Genomic DNA, 19551 nt, shown 5'->3' with positions numbered 1-19551 from the left:
TAACGAAATAAACTCTGCTTTTTTTCTGTAAGTGTGTGAAGAATGTGCTTTATTGTCACAACTGTAACAGTGCACATAGCTCAAAAAAAACCCAAAATCTGCAACCAATAAAGTACAAAATCTAAAATTTTACTAAAGCAATTGGGGGCAAAAAGGAAAACGTAAACCAAGAATATGCATATCTTTTGGATTACTTTGTTTCATGTCATATTTTAATGTTACTTTGAAATTTTTGAAATTTTATAATATGAATCAGTTAGTTACTTCAAAATTGTGCTCATGGGGTTTCCACTGGCAACACGAGTGACTACTGACATTTATATGTATTGTGATCATGTTTTATGTGAGAAAGCAATATTATTAAAGTGATAGCTCACCCAAAAAATGAAAATTCTGTCATCATTTACTCAGCCTCAAGTTGTTCCTATAACCTGTATAAATTTCTTTGTTCTGCTGTACACAAAGGAAGATGTTTGGAAGAATGACAGTAACCAAGCAGATCTCGCCCCCCATTTACTTTCATAGTATGTCTTTTTCCTGGCGAGATCTGCTTGGTTACAAACATTCTTCCAAACAGTTTGATGCCGAGTAAATGATGACAGAATGTTCATTTTTGGGTAAACTATCCCTTTAATAAACTTGAATATTTGACCATATTGCAGTTTTAGTGTATGGCTAATATTAAAGTCTAGTCATCTGGTTTAAATGGTGGATGGTATGGATAAAGGTATACATTTCACAATAGATATATATAGAATAATATCAGCACAATAGAAAATAAATATTCTATTGTATTGTAAGTATCGACGTTTTAAGATCAACTACTGAATAAAACTCAATTTGATTCTATTGAAGTCATGAGGCATTTATTTTGATAGTAGACCAATTAAAACAGTCAGATTAAAATATGACTGGTTAATTTCATCTCAGTTATACGTTTTATTGTTTTTCACGAAGCAGAAGTTCAAGTTTTGTACTAATTGATTTGGTCTTACTGCAATATAGTCTAGTCTGGATGATAAAGGAACACATTGGTATTTAGGCCTATAGAAATTGATAAAAATCAGCACAATAGTATACAACAAAGCCCCTGTTTCGTTCTGTATTCTATAGAATTCTAATCTAGAATTGAATTTATATTCTGTTAATAAATTAGGCTATATTGCATCTATGAGATATTTATTAAGAAATATTAAGACAGATGGCATAATGAGATGTTCTCTATATCCTCTCTTGGCGCAGTGAGCAGCATCAGCATGTATGACAGAATCACACACTGAAGTTCAATGGCTCATAGGTGCGAGTCGCTTTCGAGAGCCCTGCCTCAGCCTCCGCGAGCGAGCGTGCGTGTGCGCGCGCGTTTGAGTGAGAGAGGAGAGGGAGAAGAGACTAGGAGGAGTGGAGAACACAACGGACAGCGTTCATGCACACGCGTTAGCTTTAAATTGCCTATCAACATAGAGACATTAAATGAGAAGCTACTATGCAAAAAGGGATGCTGAATACGAAAAGGGAGAGAAATGCCCTTATCGGTCGTCTCAGCAATAATAATATAGCACGCGCCCTTTACAAAAGTAACTGATACCGCACAAAAGCAGGGAAACGGAACGGGGGAGAGAGCAGCAGCGAACTATGCACTGAGGATGATTTCTGCCAGAAAAACTCCGGAGAAGAGTCGCTATCACCTACATTATCTGGTGTGGCATAACAAACACCGGCAGCTGGAGAAAGAGCTCTCAGCGCGCGAGCAGGTAAGACGCGTTCGTTTCCGCGTGCCTGTATCGCGGCGGATGATGCTGTGAGGAACGGCCCGTGCGTTTGACTGAGAAAACCGATTCTGGTACTTCATTCGGCTTGAAATCTGTAATGAAAGAGCGAAAAGTGATTCTTCATTGTTTTCTCGTTCATTAGTTACATACCCATTCAGATAAGTGGTTATTTACTTGCTGATATGCCTACTACAAACAGAAATTCATGTAAAAAAAAAAACCTCACACCCTGGCTGTGTCTTCAAACCAAGTGAGTTGCCTATCTAGACCGCATTTTGGGTGTATCATATTCGAATTCGAACGCGTAAAAATGCTGTCTAGTTAGGTAGCTCACTAGGTTTCGATACAGTCCCTATTCTCCAAACCTGCTCATGTTACGCGCCTGTTAATTTAATGCGGAAACATGATCAGAAATGCAGTTGAATTTTATTTCGATCTGAGATGGTTTAAACACAGAGAGGCTGCAGAATAAAGTGGCATTGCATACAAAGGCTGTGGGTGAATGACGCTTACAGATCAGCCTACGTTTACCACTCACAGTTCCTGAGGATAGATGGTGTGTCAGGAGAGGGTGTGTTTGTCTTTCTGATCAGCCTTCTTCAAAAGAATTATTAATCCAATACATTATTCCATGATTCAGTGTGGAATTATTTTGTAATTAATTTAAATTTGATACTGCTGTGCAGAACTACAAATAGGCCAAAGGACGTTGTGGAATAGTTGGATTAAATGTAGGGGGGAAAGGAATAAATAAATAAAATAAATAAATAAATAGCAAATAGGCACACTAAGCAAACAGACCAATTAAAACATGGCTGGTTAATTTATCTCAGTGACATTTTATTCTATTTCACGAAGTTAAAGTTAAAGTTTTGTACTGATTTGATTATATTGCAATCATAGTAAAAGGTTAAATAAAGGAACACATTAGTACATATTGATAATAACAGCACAATAGTAGCCTATACATTAAAGACCCCATTCTGTTCTATTTGTATTCATTAATAGAATAGAATTATATTCTAGAATTGAATTTTTGTAGTTAAACCTTTTTTATTATATTAATACTAGCCTATCAGAAACTCTATTTGATTACACTACATATGAGATATTAAGAAATAATAAGCCACCAATGGCAGCAGGAGACGCTCTTTTGCATGGTGCAGTGATAAGCGTGTATGACAATCACTGATTACACACTAAAGTTCAATAGCTCATATACAGGTTCATTTTGTAGAAGACTGATTCTTTATGATTAACCATCTTCAAAAGAGTTATTCAAGTAGGCATTAAATAAAAATTCACCCTATGTATTTTCTAAATGCATGTTATTGATCTTATTGTAAATGATTCATCCATGCATGTTCTTTTTTTTACAATTTGTTTGACCTCTTAAACTTTAATCTGAATGTTACTTCCATTCAAATGACAGCCGCCTTTTACTTACAATCAACTGCAAGCTTGCATTCAGATCTGCCTCTATTCAAGCAACAATCGACTGATTGAAGTCCCTACCCTACATTTTTTCCCCCCGATAATCCATTTAGATGTACATTACAATACGGGAAAAAAAGATCTGTCACTACTTCACTTACATCACAACCTTAATGCAACATTAATCCACTGATTTGTAGAAATAGTCCACAAATCAATGTGACATTCATCTTTAATCTATTCAGGGGGGAAATTGCAAAATAGATGAAAAATAGGTGAAAAAATAGACTCATTAAAACATTGCTATTTAAATTTATTTGTTAAAAAATCAAATAAAGGTTTTATTTTAAACAATGGATTCATTAAATTATACACAATTTGTTGGGGTAACACGTCAAGCTACTCCTATTTTAAAGTTAAAGAGTCGCATCAGTACACTGTGAAAAATAATTGTTGGTTTAACTTTAAAAAGTAGGTTACCTGGTTGCCTTAAAATTTTGAGTGCATTGAAATTAAAAATTTGAGTTAATACAATTAAGGCGATTGGTTTAATCAACAGAAACTCAAAATATTACGTTATCTGAACCACATTAATTATTGAAGTTGATTTGACAAAAAAAAAGGTGATAAATCATGAAAATAATTTTTTACAGTATAGTGGAAGAGGCCATGATAAAAAAGAATGCAGAGTTTATGTAAGAAGACTAATTGAGATTGTGAATTAAATGTCCACTTCAAGTTGCATCAAGGCCTGTACACTCTTAAAAATAAAGGTTCTAAAAGTTTTCACAGTGATGCCATAGAAGAACAATTTTTAAGTGTACCAAAGAACTTTTCAGCGAACAGTTCTTAAAAGAAAATTTTTTTCTTGGTGTGAAGAACATTTTAATAATCTAAAGAACCTTTTTCCACTATAAACAACCTTCTGTGCAATGAAAAGTTTCCATGAATGTTCTTCATGGAACCATAGATGCCAATAAAAAACCTTTATTTTTAAGAGTGTATGCTCTTTGTCAGACTTTCACTAGTCTAACTCTCTGTCTTATGAGTAAATAACTATAACTCATTTCAACAAAGTCATCCATCATTACAGCAACCATTCATAATTCTATCTTTCCAAACCCCAAACAAACTGTAACTCACTTCAATATCAGCCATCTTGTTCCTGTGCCGGTTTTTATGGCTCAGGCTGACGGTAATAATTCAGACCCCTAACCCTCTTGATGATCACTGCGATATAAAGCACTTCCAGTTTAGTTGATTTACAGGCCGCTGACAGCATAATCTAGCCACGTTTGGCACGGTAGGCTCGATGAGTCAAACCGAGTCCCCCCAGGGACGGCACGAGGCGCGAAGGGAGGTCAGTGCTGTCTCGATTGTTCCTCTCCAGAGAATGAGGCACGTAGCCACGCTGACAAGGGGAAAAGTTGCTGCACCAGCACACAGGATCATAGGGTAGATGTTAGGTATCAGTGAAAGAACAAAGAGGGGAAACTTAAGCTATTAGGACAGAGGAGAACGGGGGACTTGAATAGCAAAAAGATCGGGTGGTGGAGGAAGAGGAAAAAAAGAAGTTACCGAAGGGAAAAGAAGCTCAATTTGCAGTTTGCTTTGACAGTGCCATAAAACAGTCACGGGGGAGGAAGTGGACAGATGACAGCTTGGAGGAGAGCGGCAGGAAATTGAGAAAGAGCGAATGGAGAATGGATGGGTGATTGAATGAGGAAAGCAGAGAGAAGAGCACTGCCGGCTGATGTATTTACAGAACCGAGTCCAAAAATAAGAGAAATTGTTGAGCTGATTTGTATTCTTTTGAGTGAAGTCAGCAGTGCCTCAGCAAATACGCAACAACACGGTGGCAATTTCTTTACCTGCGGCCCTCCATCAGCACATTTGCCTTTGTCCGCACATCTGTTCAGTTTTCTTGTTTGATATACTACCTCTCTTCTTCAACGCTCGGCCTTCCTGCACTCCACCCGTAACCCAACACTAATTGCGACAGAGCGTTGTCACGGGGGACGAGCGTTGGGCAGTGGGGAGGGGGTTGCTGAGATTTGGTTCATTTATGAGAAGCTTTGGTAACACTTTAGAATACTAGAATACAAGAATACTTTAGAATACAATGAGTAACGCAATATTAACATTTTACATTTTACAAATGCTGGGTTAAAAACAACGCAAGTTGGGTTGAAAATGGACAAACCCTGCGATTGGGTTGTTTTAACCCAGCAGTTGGGTTAAATGTTTGCCCAGCCTGCTGGGTAGTTTCATGTAAGTCAACTATTGTTTGAGTTAAAAGCTTACAATGACTGAAGTTGCACTGACTAATCAACTAGTCGAATTTAATGCTCTGCCATAATGCTTTAAAGGGGTGGTTGATTATGATTTCACTTTTTGAACTTTAGTTAGTGTGTAATGTTGCTGTTAGAGCATAAACAACATCTGCAAAGTTAGGACGCTCAAAGTTCAAAGCAAAGGGAGATATTTTCCTTTAAAGAAATCGATTTTTAAGGACTACAACAAACGGCTGGTAGGGACTACAATGAGCTTCCTGACATCACTAACCCTAAAATTTACATAAACTCTGCCCCCGGGAACAAGGGGGGTGAGGCCATGTTATTGCAATACAGTACATAACACAAATGCAATAGCATGTCATAAAAGCAAGATGACAACATAAGTTATAACCGTAATTAAACTCAACTATACCTGTTCTATCTTCATGCAGCATATATTCTCTGGCTCTGTAGGATCTTACAACAGTTCCCACACGAGCAATTTATAGATTATCATGACAGAGTATGCTAATCAATGACTTTAAGATAGTTAACTCCACATCAGCAACTTAAATTCATCAACTAACCGTTCAGAAACGTCCTGTTGCATTCTACATGTTGTCACTTCTTCTTGAGTCTCTCCATTATTGTCTGACTCTGGTTTGAACATAAAAGGCTGAACAGTTTTCTGATAATTTCAGTCTACATAACGTTAATCGGCGCTGCTAACAAGAGCTCTCAAAACTCCGCCCTCTTCTTGGGAGCAGCAGCTCATTTGCATTTAAAGGGACACACACAAAAACGGAGCGTTTTTGCTCGCCCTCAAAAAGCGACAAATTTAAAACGCTATAAAAATGATCTGTGGGATATTTTGAGCTAAAACTTCACATACACACTCTGGGGACATCAGAGACTTATTTTACATCTTGTAAAAGTGGCATAATATGACCCCTTTAAGCATGACGTCAACTAGTCGCTGGTCATGACCTATAGAGGGCGCAACAGGATAAGAAATTTTGAAGTCGACCTTTACGCTCAGTATCCAACAGTTAATGACAAATAAACGCATACAAGATATGTGTGATTATACTATCTGGATGCTCAATATTGATCGGGTGAATGAACGTTTTAAACAGCTTATTGTACAGGTAAGTTAGTCGCCGTTCTAAACTGGGCGGCTACATAACACTCACACACACAGACAGTAGCGCGCAGATCACGTGCAGATAGATCGCGCGCATACAGAATTATTATTGTCAACACTGTTCTGTGATTTATCAATAAATGTTATTTAGTAACTAAAACACACAGCTTCACTATCAGTAGAGAGACGCTGCCAGGTAGAATTCACACGCAATAGCTCTCTTACTAATGCATTCATATATAATTGTAATCTTTGCTGTGCGATTTTATCTGTATCTGTTTAGAACGAGCAGAAATCTGTGAGAAATATAACGGCCCATTAGAACGCCGTATCATGCGCGAGATGCTGCAAAAGACGCGAGCGCAAAGGTCATATACACGCCCGTATTAACATAGAAAAACAATGGAAAAGTAGCGCATTTGAATGGAAAAATGCGTTCTTTGTGAACGGCCCTTATTTGTTCATTAATGACGTCATCATCAAGTAGTCAACGTCGACTTTAATCACATAAACGTCGACTTAAAAAAATCTTCAACCCTATAGCTAATAGTGAACTACCTCATTCAACTGACTGCTATTAGGCTACTTAAGTAATAGTTAATCAGAGTTTCTCATATATGAGATTTTATATGGTTTTATTAGAGATTATGATCTGAATAAAACGATTTATGACCTTGAAATAATAAGTAGGAACACACAATCAAACATAGGCTACAGGCGCACAAAAATCAAACTATTGTACATGACCCGTGTAGGCGTCTGAACTGTGCTGGATACAAGAGAATAATACAAGGCTCTAATTCATCAGCACTACTCATCTCTGTGATTTACATAGATGTATGTTTTTCCACTGAACATTCCCCTATTCTAATTTGGATATGCAAACATAACCTCAAACCATGTAGTGTGAAAACCGTAGGATGTATAACACCTAGTGCATCAGTATTTTCCTCATTTCCCTCAAAAATGAAGAATTCTGTCAGCATTTACTCACCCATGTTGGGCTTCACGCTCCCAGTGTTATTGTTAACTAAAACAAAAACTACAACTATTAAAAAAATTCCATTCATTAAAATAAAGTTGAAATAAAATAAAATATAAATAATAGATGAAAAACTATTTAAGTACTAAATTTTAAGTTACTAAAATACAAATTTAAGTACTAAAATTACTAAAAAAAAAAAAAAAAAAAAAAACTGAAATAAAAATAAAGCTAAATTGAACTATTAAAAAATAATAAATCCTACCTGATATTAAAAATCACAAAAGCACATAACAAAATTACTAAAACTTAAATAAATTTAAAAAAAAAAAAAAAAAAAAAAATATATATATATATATATATATATATATAAAAATAAAAGCTAATTCAAAATATTAATAATTACTATAATAGTAACTAAAATAACACTGGTCACTGCAAACGACTTTCTTTCCTTTGCAGAACACAAAAATGTTTTTGTCCATACAACAAAAGCCAATGTGGTTTTGGACACCACTGACTTTCATTATATGGACAAAAGCAGTTGAAATATTCTTCAAAATATAATATAAAAATATAATAATATATTATATGAAACAAAATATAATATATGTATAATCTAAGATATTTGAGTGAACTATCCCTTTCAACATAGAAAGAGTTTCACCATGATCTCTCACTTTCTCTTACTCTTATCTCAACCCACCAGCTCTGTGACACTTACCGGAGTAAAGCAAAGGACAAGTCACAACCGGCATAGTCAGATTGCTTAGATATCCAGAATGGATGCTAAACTGGCCATATCAAAATAGTTTTGAGTGTGAAATAGAGCTTTTAGTCTTTGTTGTCCCATTGTGACGTTTCTACTGTATTTTTTCCAGTGACATTTATTTAAGAAGTGATGGCTGTACCATTGTGTTTTGATGCAAGCTCCGTTGGTTTCTGCCTCCCACACTATGAGGCGGTCGCCTCAGCCCTTATAGCCTGAGCCCTGGATGCCAATCTCCAGAATACAAACCACACCGTGGGTGTGTGTCAACCTCCTGAGACACAATAGTGCATAAAAAGTCGAACAAGGGCCCATATTTCTCCTTCCCTCTTCCTTCGTCACAATATGTCTGTCTGCCTAGACTTATTTAAAGAATCTGTAAGTTCTTGTTCACTTCTCTCCTGGGTTGCATCCTTATCTGTGCAATTCATTTCATTTTTCTGGCACATCACAGCCTTTAAGTGCTTCTGTGCGTTGATGTCTTGTCTGTCTTCGAACAAATGCCCATTTAAGTAAAAGCGCTGAAGCACATGATTCCATTTGTGCAGAACAGATTGTGTGTGTGTATATCTATGCATGTATGCACATTTTATGCACACGACCACACATGAGAGCCTGTGCAAAGCCTTCAGCAGAATCCATCGCATGCTGTGATTTGCACCCCCCCCCCCCACCCCCCCACACACACACTCTCACATATGATTTTCTTCTGCCTGCCTCCCACATACACAGTTTGGACGTCCAATGAAAGATTGATGTTGGTTTAAGTAGCTGCCAGAGAACATTAGCCAAGGCAGAAAGAGTGCAAGAGCAGATGCACCAGCCAGAGATGACTATCAATAATGCAGTCTCCAGCAGGCTGAGAGAGAGAGCGTGGAAGAAGAGATGGACAGTTATGTGGAAGAGCACCTATACTAAAATGTGAGAAAGGCCCTAGATGATGTAATATTGTCTATTTCAATGTGGTGGAGAAGGATTAGTAATTAACATGAATTTGATTTAGTGCACTTATGTCTGATGCAGTGCATGTATGTCAGCAGGAAAGTGTGCTTGTTACAGGGCTGTCAGTGAGATGCAGTGTAGGTGGGTTAGACGGGTTCCGGTCAGAGCAGGAGAACTGAAATGTGTAGGTGTTTCAGGTAGGATTCAGTTATTATTGTTATTATTCTGTACGCCGACCCTCACTGCTCAAGAAAACTGCTCAAGAAAACTTACAAAGACTGTCATGGTAACCATGGCTTCCACCAAAATACCAAAGTTTATGTATATATATATATATAAACTAGGGCTGGGAATTTAACGCATTAATTAGATAAATTAATTATGGAAAAAAATAACGCATTAAAATGCAGTTGGAATGTCCATAAAATTCAAGATATGAATAGCAAAAGGCGATCGATTTGAACCCTGTGAAGTGTACAACAACACCGGTGGTAAGATCAGAACATTCACTGCTAAATTGCGGCAGCAGTACCCATCGCGCGTTATAGATCAACTGACATGATTTAAACGACAAATCACATTCAAATATTAGGCGCCGATTTATGTTTCTGCCGGTTGGTGCCCACACTCCATAACCGAGCGCGCACACGTAATATCTCTGAGACAGAGTAGAGCCACGATGAGGACACTATATTTGAGAGCGCGCAAATTTTGTGGAGAGATTCGTGCTGCACATTACTTTGATGTGCTCTCGCGTTAACGTATTACATTGATGCGCACTCGACATGCGTCGTTAAAAATGTCTTAGTAACTGCATCAAATAAACTGTAAATGAAAACAACATCATGTCTGAAAGCTGCAGTCGTTTTTTATTGGTTAAAATGAATAGAGAATATCTCATGTTTCCCTGTGGGTACTCAGCACCTATATAGCCTGTAGTTCGTGATAGGCTGTAGTTAACAAGTTTGTGAATATTTTGAATTAAAAAGGAAAAAGGAAATAAAAATGATACATCTGTCGTAGCTATTGTGCCTGTGTGACGCGTCGCCCCCCACATTAATAATAAATGTGCACATATTGTGAGTTAATTTAATAAAGCTAGCTTTTTTGATAGCCTTCAGTAAATTAACTTCTCTAAGAAAATTATTCATAAAACAGTTGACCATATGTTTACTTTCAATTTCATATTTCCATATTGCTAAAAATAAAAAAGTAAATAAAAATCAAGATGTAGTTCAATCCAAATTCAAATTCAGTCATCATTTACTCAACCTCATGGTACAAAAGTTTGTGTAATAAATGTTGAATCAAATAAAATATTTCTTTCTGAATCTACTTTTTGTAATGTCTATTTGATGCTTTACACAATAATGACTTCAAATTATCTTTTGGCAATAATTTCTCAGCCAAATTTGATGTACAATAAATTTGCGATTAATTAGATTAATCACCACATCATGTAATTAATTAGATTAAAAATTTTAATCGCTTCCCAGCCCTAATATAAACATAAAACAAAATTGTATTACAAAATGACTGAAAAGTTTTTAATTTATGAATTTTATTCATTTATTGTAGTATTCATTTACATTGGTTTTATTAATTTATTAATAAAAAAGTCATACAAAAATATGAATACATTTCTTAAACTATATTAATTTACTGTGGTTTTAAAGTGGTAACAGTAGAAGAAAAGAAGAAAATTTGAGTTTCTCCATGCTAACTTCACCACAATCATGCTAAGGTGCACTGTGAGTGGTTACCAGGGTGTTGCTATAAGGAGAAGTAGATTTATTTGTGGTTTGTAGTGTGTTGCTATGTGGTTAGCAACAAGAAAGAACCTCCCTTGTTCTCCCTCCTTTACTTATAGTCTGCTGGAGTTCATGCCTATTTTATTTTCTGTCCGTTTCTGTGAAAATTGCTTGCTTCAAAAAATAGTAGATTGCTTACAAAGGTAATAGCACAGCTCCCCTTAAAGACAAAACATTTTGACATAAAACCACAATAATTTAACATGGTTTTATTAATTTATTAATAATATAAAAATGTAATTAATAAAAAAAAATCAATAAAACCAATACAAATTAACACTGTAATAATTTAAAGGGATAGTTCACCCAAAAAAGAAATTTCTGTCATTAATTACTCACCCTCATGTTGTTCCAAACCCGAAAGACTTTCATTCATCTTCGGAACACAAATTAAGATATTTTTGATGAAATCTGAGAGCTCTCTGTCAGCTACCCAACTGACACTTTGACACTTCAAAAAGTTCATAAAGAGATTGTAAAACTATTCCATATGAATTGAGCAGTTTAGTCTAGCACTTTATTTGATGAACAGATTGAATTTAGGCTTTTATTTACATATAAACATTCATGAACTCACACATCAGTTGTGGTAAACAGAAGCTCAAGCATGTTTGCTTGACTTACGAGAAACAATAAAGTTCATTCTCATGTGTTACGCAGAACATTTGAGCTTTCGCAAGAACCAATGAGGTTTGTTCTCGCGAGTCAAGCAGGTTTGTTTGAGCTTCTGTTTATGTTCACTAATCAATGTTTATATGTGAATAAAAGCCTAAATTCACTCTGTTCATCATATAAATCGATCGAGTTTCTTCAGAAATTTGGACTAAACTGCTCAATTCATATGGATTATTTTATATCTCTTTATGAACTTCAAACGTCAAAGTTTCAGTTGCAAAGGCAGTCTGTGGAGAGAAAGCAGAAAGCTCTCAGATTTTATCAAAAATATCTTAATTTGTGTTCTGAAGATGAAGAAAAGTCTTACGGGTTTGGAATGACATGAGGGTGAGTAATTAATGACAGAAATGTCATTTTTGGGTCAACTAACCCTTTAATAAAATTAATGCATTAATAAAAATAAAAAAAAAACAGCATAGTTTAAGATTTAATTAGCACAACTGAAATGGGATAACATTTAATAGAGGTTTGTTCAAATCCTCATCCTGTGATTAACACCATTAACTTTGGTGTTTATGTGGAACACATGACAAGAGATGACATTCAGCGTGGTTGTCTGTATTTGTATGTGGCTGTGTGGTGAGATGAGATGAGATAAGGGCCTGTCTGTGTTTGTGTTATTGTATGCATGTTGTCTAGCGTGTCTCAGAGGGATATATAGCAGCATTTCAGGTCACCAGAAGACCAGTCTGTAACAACTGATGTTTCCTGAACCCTTCTCTCTGTTCTGTCCTCCTCTCACAGCCGCTAATCTGTCTTACAAAGTTACAAGTTTCTCTCGTCTCTCCCTGAAGCTCTCAGAACCAGTTATCAATCTCATTCAGTCCCTCACTCAGATACTCCCTCACTGGCTAAAGCATGTACACCTCCTGACAGTTATCTCCTTCTCTCTTTCCCTCTCTGTCAGTCACCCGAGCCGACTCTAGTGTCAGGGTTGATTGGAGATCCCCACAGGACTGATGTGAGAGCCATCATTCACTTAAAACTGCAGTTTTTCCTCCTTGTCCTGCATCTCCTATCTGTACTCCTCATACAGAGTTACCATAGCAACCCCCACCCCCACCGCCCATCCACACCCTTTTTCTCGTAGCACTCATCTCGCTCTGGGGACCAGGCTGCTGTTTTTCTAGCTAGAAGCCCTCAAGGGGCCGCCGGGCCTCAGTTGTTGCTGGTGAGTGCCATCATGATGTTGCGAAAGGGGCCGACTAATTACGGAGCAGAGTGTCGGACACAAAGGAGTTTTCTGTGATAATAACAATAACATGATTGCGACTTATTATATATATATATATATATATATATATATTAGTGCTGTCAATCGATTAAAAAAAAAACTAATGAATTTTTCGGTAATTAATCACACCTAACATTAAAGTTTTTTTAATATATTTTTATATTGTAACAGTTTCACATTTAATCTCCAAATTTATGTAGAAACAACATAAAGACAGTATATTTTAAATATTTGATCTAACAGGTATCAAAGCAGTTATCAGACACTTCACAGTATTCACTGTATAATTTAGATCAAAATATAGATTAATTTTTATTAAAGCTACAAAAGTTATACAATTAAGAGCAGTGAGTGATTTTCTTTTTCTTTTTGTTTTTCGATTAACATTAATGGCAGACTGTAGCAGGTTTATTAGGCTGCTGTCACTTTAAGAACTGACGCACATGACGCGGATCTGCATCCTATTTTCTCACAACTCTTTGTGTTCATTTAAGACTATTTAACTCATGTGCTTATGAGGATACTCGACAAAACGGGCATTTTGGCATAATTTTGTGTGTTTTTTTCTGTTCACAGACAGGAGATTCACAGACAGCGTGCCAGTACAGCACTGCGTTCTCTTCGGTGTCTTGTCACGCTTTAATGTTTTAAAAGCATTTGCATTAATAAGAGCGTGATCATATAACGTAATGCTAGCTAAAGGACGCCAGAAAATGTGTTAATTTTGACAGTGGATTTTAGCGTGTTGACAGGCAGTTGCTAGGGTGATTCTTTACTGGCCTAAGTTAAAGGATTAGTTCACTTTAAAATGAAAATTACCCCAAGCTTTACTCACCCTCAAGCCATCCTAGGTGTATATGACTTTCTTCTTCCTGATGAACACAATCAGAGTTATATTAATAAATATCCTGACGCATCCAAGCTTTATAAGTTATGAAGAAAGCGTAACACCTCTCGCAAATCAAAATGCTTACACTACGTCCTACGCCTTCCGTATTCAATTTTCAAAAAAATTATTCAACTTACGCTTTTTCCGTAAGTTGAATATGGAAGGTGGTCTGGCAGAAGCTAGAAATTTTACTTTATAACTTGTTTAATATGGATGTTTTTCTTACACAAACTCTTCAGAAGTCCTTTATTACTCCCCTTTATTACCCCCCCTTCTTTTTGATGTCATATACACCTAGGATGGCTTGAGGGTGAGTAAATCTTGGGGTAATTTTCATTTTTAAAGTGAACTAATCCTTTAAAAGAGCCAACCCTCGAATTGCTTCGGTATTCTGGTCTCTATAGATATGGCTCGGGTCCCTCCTTCAATGCATTGCAGATCTGTGGGATTTTTTTGGGCCTGTTTTATCACTCACCGGGGGTTCAGTCTGAATACTTAGAAAAGTTAGATGTGCTGTGTACTGAACTTTAGGGTTAGTTAGGTGTTTGTTCATGAGCAATTTGTGATAGCCATACTCGCACCACTAACTAAGGATAAATAATGCACACACACAGAGACACGAAAATGAACACACACACCTTGTGTGAAGTGTAAATAAGTGCACTGAGTTAATTTACAGAACTCCAAAGCAGCTCTCGCAGCACAAGTTAAGCCCTTGGGTAATAATATGTTTCCATTACCACATGGCCAATCAAAAGGCTCACATACAAGTCTCTAAATAAAGCTGTCCTGACTCTCATTTCTGCTCCACATACACGATTCACCATGCACTGCCTGCCATGACCTTGCTTTCAGAGGGTATGCTTATAAATATGGACACGACCACAGCCAGCCAACTCATCAAATAATGATTAATGGGTCATCCTGCATCTATAAACACAAGCATATTTACTGAATTGTGTGGTAGCGCGTGGAGGTGAACAGAATGATTGTGTGTGCGTTCGGATGATCTTATTATTAATGATCCTCCCATAAGAGAATCATAAACTCTTTTGAAACTCTTGAGACTGTTGATGACAGCTGACTGGCTCCAAAAGGGACAGAGAGGTTGAGAGAGATCACTCGGATGAGAAGCTGGAGGAAACAGTATGGCTCGCTGCTGGTTTTCACAACCGTGGAATCACAGTGTGCTTAGCGCGGATCTCAGTTTGAGTGTAGAAGTATTTCTCACCGTGGCTGTTGGGTGCCATGTGAGCGCAGTCTGTGTCATGTTCGGGTGTGATGCCTTAATTATCGCCTGTCACTTCTCTTTTCCATCGCACTCTTTCACTTCTGCCATATTTTTCTTTTACCTGCTATTCTTTCTGCATAGCAGGTGGCCAGAATGGTGCTCTTTCTTTCCTTCTTTCTGAAGGCTTTCTCAAGCTTCTCATGTACTGGAGTTAAAAAGACAGTTCACACAAAAATAAAAATTCTGTCATAATTTACTCACCCTCATGTTTTTTTTTTCAACTTTTGGTAACATTTTAATATGGGGAACAATTCCCACTTTTAACTAGTTGCTTATTAGCTTGCATATTGGGTGTTTATCAGTACTTATAAAGCACATATTAATGCCTTATACAATAGAATGACTTATTCTGTATGACCTTATTCTACATCCCTTAAAGGATTAGTTCACTTTCAAATGAAAATTAGCCCAAGCTTTACTCAACCTCAAGCCATCCAAGGTGTATATGACTTTCTTCTTTCTGATGAACATAATCGCAGAAATTTCTGCGTACGTTGAATACGGAAGGCAGCTCGTGCAGAAGCTAAATATTTTACTTCATAACTTGTTTAATATGGATTTTTTTTTTTTTACACAAACGCATTGCTTTGCTTCAGAAGGACTTTATTAACCCCCCGTCGTGTGGAGCACATATTTATGATGGATGGATGTGGATGGAAGCACTTTCTTAAGCTCATACTCATTGATCCCTATCACTGCCATTATAAAGCTTGAACGCGTCAGGATATTTATTAATATTTCTGCGATTATGTTCATCAGAAAGAACAAAGTCATATACACCTAGGATGGCTTGAGGGTAAAGCTTGGGCTAATTTTCATTTCAAAATGAACTAATCCTTTAATCCTACCCAATACCTAAACTTAAACGCTATAACAATTACTTTACTAACTATTAATAAGCAGTAAATTAGGTGTTTATTAAGGCAAAAGTCATAGATAATAGTGAATATGTGTTCCCCATACCAAAGTGCTACCTGACTTTCTTCAGTGGAACACAAACCAGGACATTTTGAAAGTCAATTGGTTACTAAAAAACACTGGACCTTAAGAGAAAAATATATTCTTTTGTGTTCCTCAGAAGAAAGGTGTATGCTGGGAATCCAGCATCCAGCACTACTGGATTAGTCTCACCCTGCATGCGTCCCAATGGGCATACTGCGTATCCATCCTAAATAGTATGTGAGATTAGAATAAGTGTCCCAAAGCATATTATGTTGAAAAGAGTATGCCAAAAGTCCCCGGATGGTCTACTGTTTCCGGTAGATGTGGATCTGTGCACATTCTATTTGCTAATGTTGCCCACAACCCATTGTGCTTTGGAGGAGGATTCAGTTCAGAACTACAAATACGAATAAAAAGTGTAAAAAAAAAAACATGGCGGATATGAGCGACCAACAGTTAAGTAGAGAGGTTTATATAAAGGGATTTGAGTGACTAATAATTAACATTTAACTTGATAAAAAATATTTGGTAACACTAGTATGGGGAACACATAATCACTATTAACTACGACTTTTGCCTCAATATACTTCTTATTTACTGCTTATTAATAGTTAGTAAGGTAGTTGTTATAGCGTTTAAGTTTAGGTATTGGGTAGGATTAGAATATGGTCATGCAGAGTAAGGCATTAATATGTGCTTTATAAGTACTAATAAACAGCCAATATGCAAGCTAATAAGCTACTAATTAAAAGTAGGAATTATTTCCCATACTAAAGTGTTACCAAATATTTATTTAATGTTATCCATGTTATATTTCATCTGCAACAACAATGTCAACTTTTATAAAGATCTGTTTGTCCATTAAATTTTAAATGCATCATTCTCTGCATGAAAGAGTTCTCTGCATGAAAGACCCACAATCAATGTACTACTTCTTTTCTCTCCATTATGGAAATTAAATTAAATTAAATGTGGATGATGTTAACTGTGACAAGATGGTTGACAGGCCAGTTTACGGTGACAGGATTCACGTACCAAGCGACAGAGCGTCCAATTTTATGACGTGATAGTATGACCCAAAGCTTGGGCCTGTCCAAATAGCCACACTTGCGGTCTTGGCCACTTGAGAGCACGTGTATGCAACAGGAAGTAAGTGCGCAAGACTGTCCCATTTCTTAAATATGCCAAAGCACAGTGCCCTGAACGTACACTGAACCCATACTATCTCGAATACCGCTTCGGAGCTTGCATTTTTTGCAAGACTATAAGTGTGTCCCATTGGGTAATTAAAAGTTCTACACACACTTGCAGTCTTCACTCCTGTTTGAACACATGGACCAAATACAGTAATATACGTCATAAAAGCAGACAAGTGGTCAAGTGCAAAGACCACAAGTATGGATATTTAAACAGGCCCTTTGTCTACTCTTCTGCTACACGCTCAAAATGTATGAATTTTTTCTTCACAAAAAGAGTACATACTTTTACAGTATAGTATAAGTAGGTGAATTGGGATGCAGCATCAGCCTCAGACTTCACGCCCACGGACCGTTGGCTGAACGCCTGATGCATATGGCACACAAAACTGGAAACACTTAAGGAGTTTCGAAGTCGTCATCTGATTGGATGAATCCTACAGGATTTTCAGGAGTTGTGTCACATTCTTTAATGGCCTGCCTTGTGACGTCGAAGCCCCTCATAGAAGAAGAAAGCAGTCGTGTTTAGAACTGTGACAATGAGCGCTTATCAACTAAACGCTGGATTTTCATAAATATGTGAAGTATGTGTAGTCAACGGCATAGACTTTTTTTAAAATGCGTCCATAAGTTTTACACGCCAGTCTCTTATTATAGGGACATTGACGTTACATTTTCACGCCCCTAAACATGACTCTGAACAAAATGAACTGTGATTGGTTACTTTACATGTCAGTCAGACGGCCTCTGGGCGGTCCTTGGCCAATGAAAGCTGCTATGGAGTCCAGACCTTCTGCCGTTACTACTGGAGTAACAACTTTGATGAGGTATACAGTGATGAACAAGAAAAAATTAAAAAAATCTCTAAACTGTTTAGGTCTCTCAGTGTTGGGTGTAACGCGTTACTGAAATTGAATTAGCCTACTTATCCACTGAAAAAGTAAAGTAAGGGATTACTGTTCATTTTTATGTAATTTAATTACAGTTACTTATAATGTACTTGCGTTACACACTGTAAATTAGTTCAACTGTTCTGTATAAATAAATATTGAATTTAAAATCTAAATTTGTCGTCTAAAGGTAAAAGTGAACGCTGCCGCTTTAAAATCGTTAGCTGTAGTGCAGTTGCGCGTGAGTTCGCAACGTCGCACCAGTTGGCTTCGTTGTCGCTGTCTGAAGATGTCGGCTGAAGCGAGTGGCTGTTTTTGCCGAATGGAAATATCCCAGTTACTTTACTTTTTGACACAGGTAGGCAAGAACATTACGGTAAAATGTAAGCTATGTCCTAGGGAGAAAAAACTGCGCGCGCTCTCTGAGAGACGGTCTTCAGTCAGTGCGCTCTCGACCAAAGCGCACACACATAGCCGCCTCTCGCAAATGTCAGATTTTCACGGTTTATTACACACAAACGTTCAAATACACATCAGTTATGTCAAAATGCCTGTCTTGGCGTATATTCGCGTTGGTTATGTGAATGTGAACAGCATGTGTAACAGCATATTGTCTCCGTCCATTAGTGACAGCTGTCTACTGTCTACTATTGGCTGTCTGTATTATAAATGATAACCAAACAACAAAAGAAAAGCTTTAATAAGGATTAATCTATATTTAATTTATACAGTTATGACTATGCAGAGTTATTTTTATATTTGATTATTCAATTTCTGTGGTATAGCTGAAAAAATATATAGCATTGTTTTTGTTTTGTTTTTTGTATCTAAGTATTTTTACCATGGTATCGAGTATCGTGCACTTTTGGTGGTATCAGTACCGACTACTAGATTTTTTGTTTTGTGACATCCTTATTTGTTACTAAAAAAAATGTAAGTATTATAGTATGTTTTAATAAAGCTAAAATGTTTGAAAAAGATATAAAAGGCTAAACTATTCCATGCTTGACTCGTATTTAAATTACTAAGAGTTTCCTTTCTATTGTCTATCCGGTCAAGGCTTATAGGGATTTTAAGAAGTAATTAGTAACGAGTTGAATTACTTATTGAGTAATTAAATTACTTTTCAGACAGAGTAATTAGAAAAGTATTTTAAATACATCATTGATGATGTAATTAGTAATTAATTACTTTTTTGAAGTAACTTACCCAACACTGAGGCCTCTATACGTGGATTAATAGAACAGCAGAAAGGGGCGAGTTGGAACACAAGGTCTTATTCAAACCTGCATTTTAGCACAAAAGCT

The 19551-nt window shown here is 36.7% G+C and overlaps 1 protein-coding gene across 4 annotated transcripts in view; it reads left to right on the top strand.

The window, feature by feature from the left end:
• Positions 1–1369: 1369 nt before the first annotated feature.
• ankrd13b (ankyrin repeat domain 13B) overlaps positions 1370–19551 on the top strand; it is a 34411-nt gene continuing 16229 nt past the window's right edge. For all 4 annotated transcript variants that reach the window (XR_007925247.1, XM_051863763.1, XM_051863766.1 and 1 more), the window contains exon 1: positions 1370–1751. Coding sequence is in view for 3 of the 4 variants with exons in the window: in XM_051863763.1 (XP_051719723.1) it covers positions 1644–1751 (108 nt within the window). In the remaining variant the exon portion in view is untranslated. The remainder of the gene's footprint in view (positions 1752–19551) is intronic.

Source organism: Ctenopharyngodon idella, chromosome 15, assembly GCF_019924925.1.
Source record: "Ctenopharyngodon idella isolate HZGC_01 chromosome 15, HZGC01, whole genome shotgun sequence".
NCBI lineage: Eukaryota > Metazoa > Chordata > Actinopteri > Cypriniformes > Xenocyprididae > Ctenopharyngodon > Ctenopharyngodon idella.
This window is presented reverse-complemented; position numbering and strand designations above follow the sequence as displayed.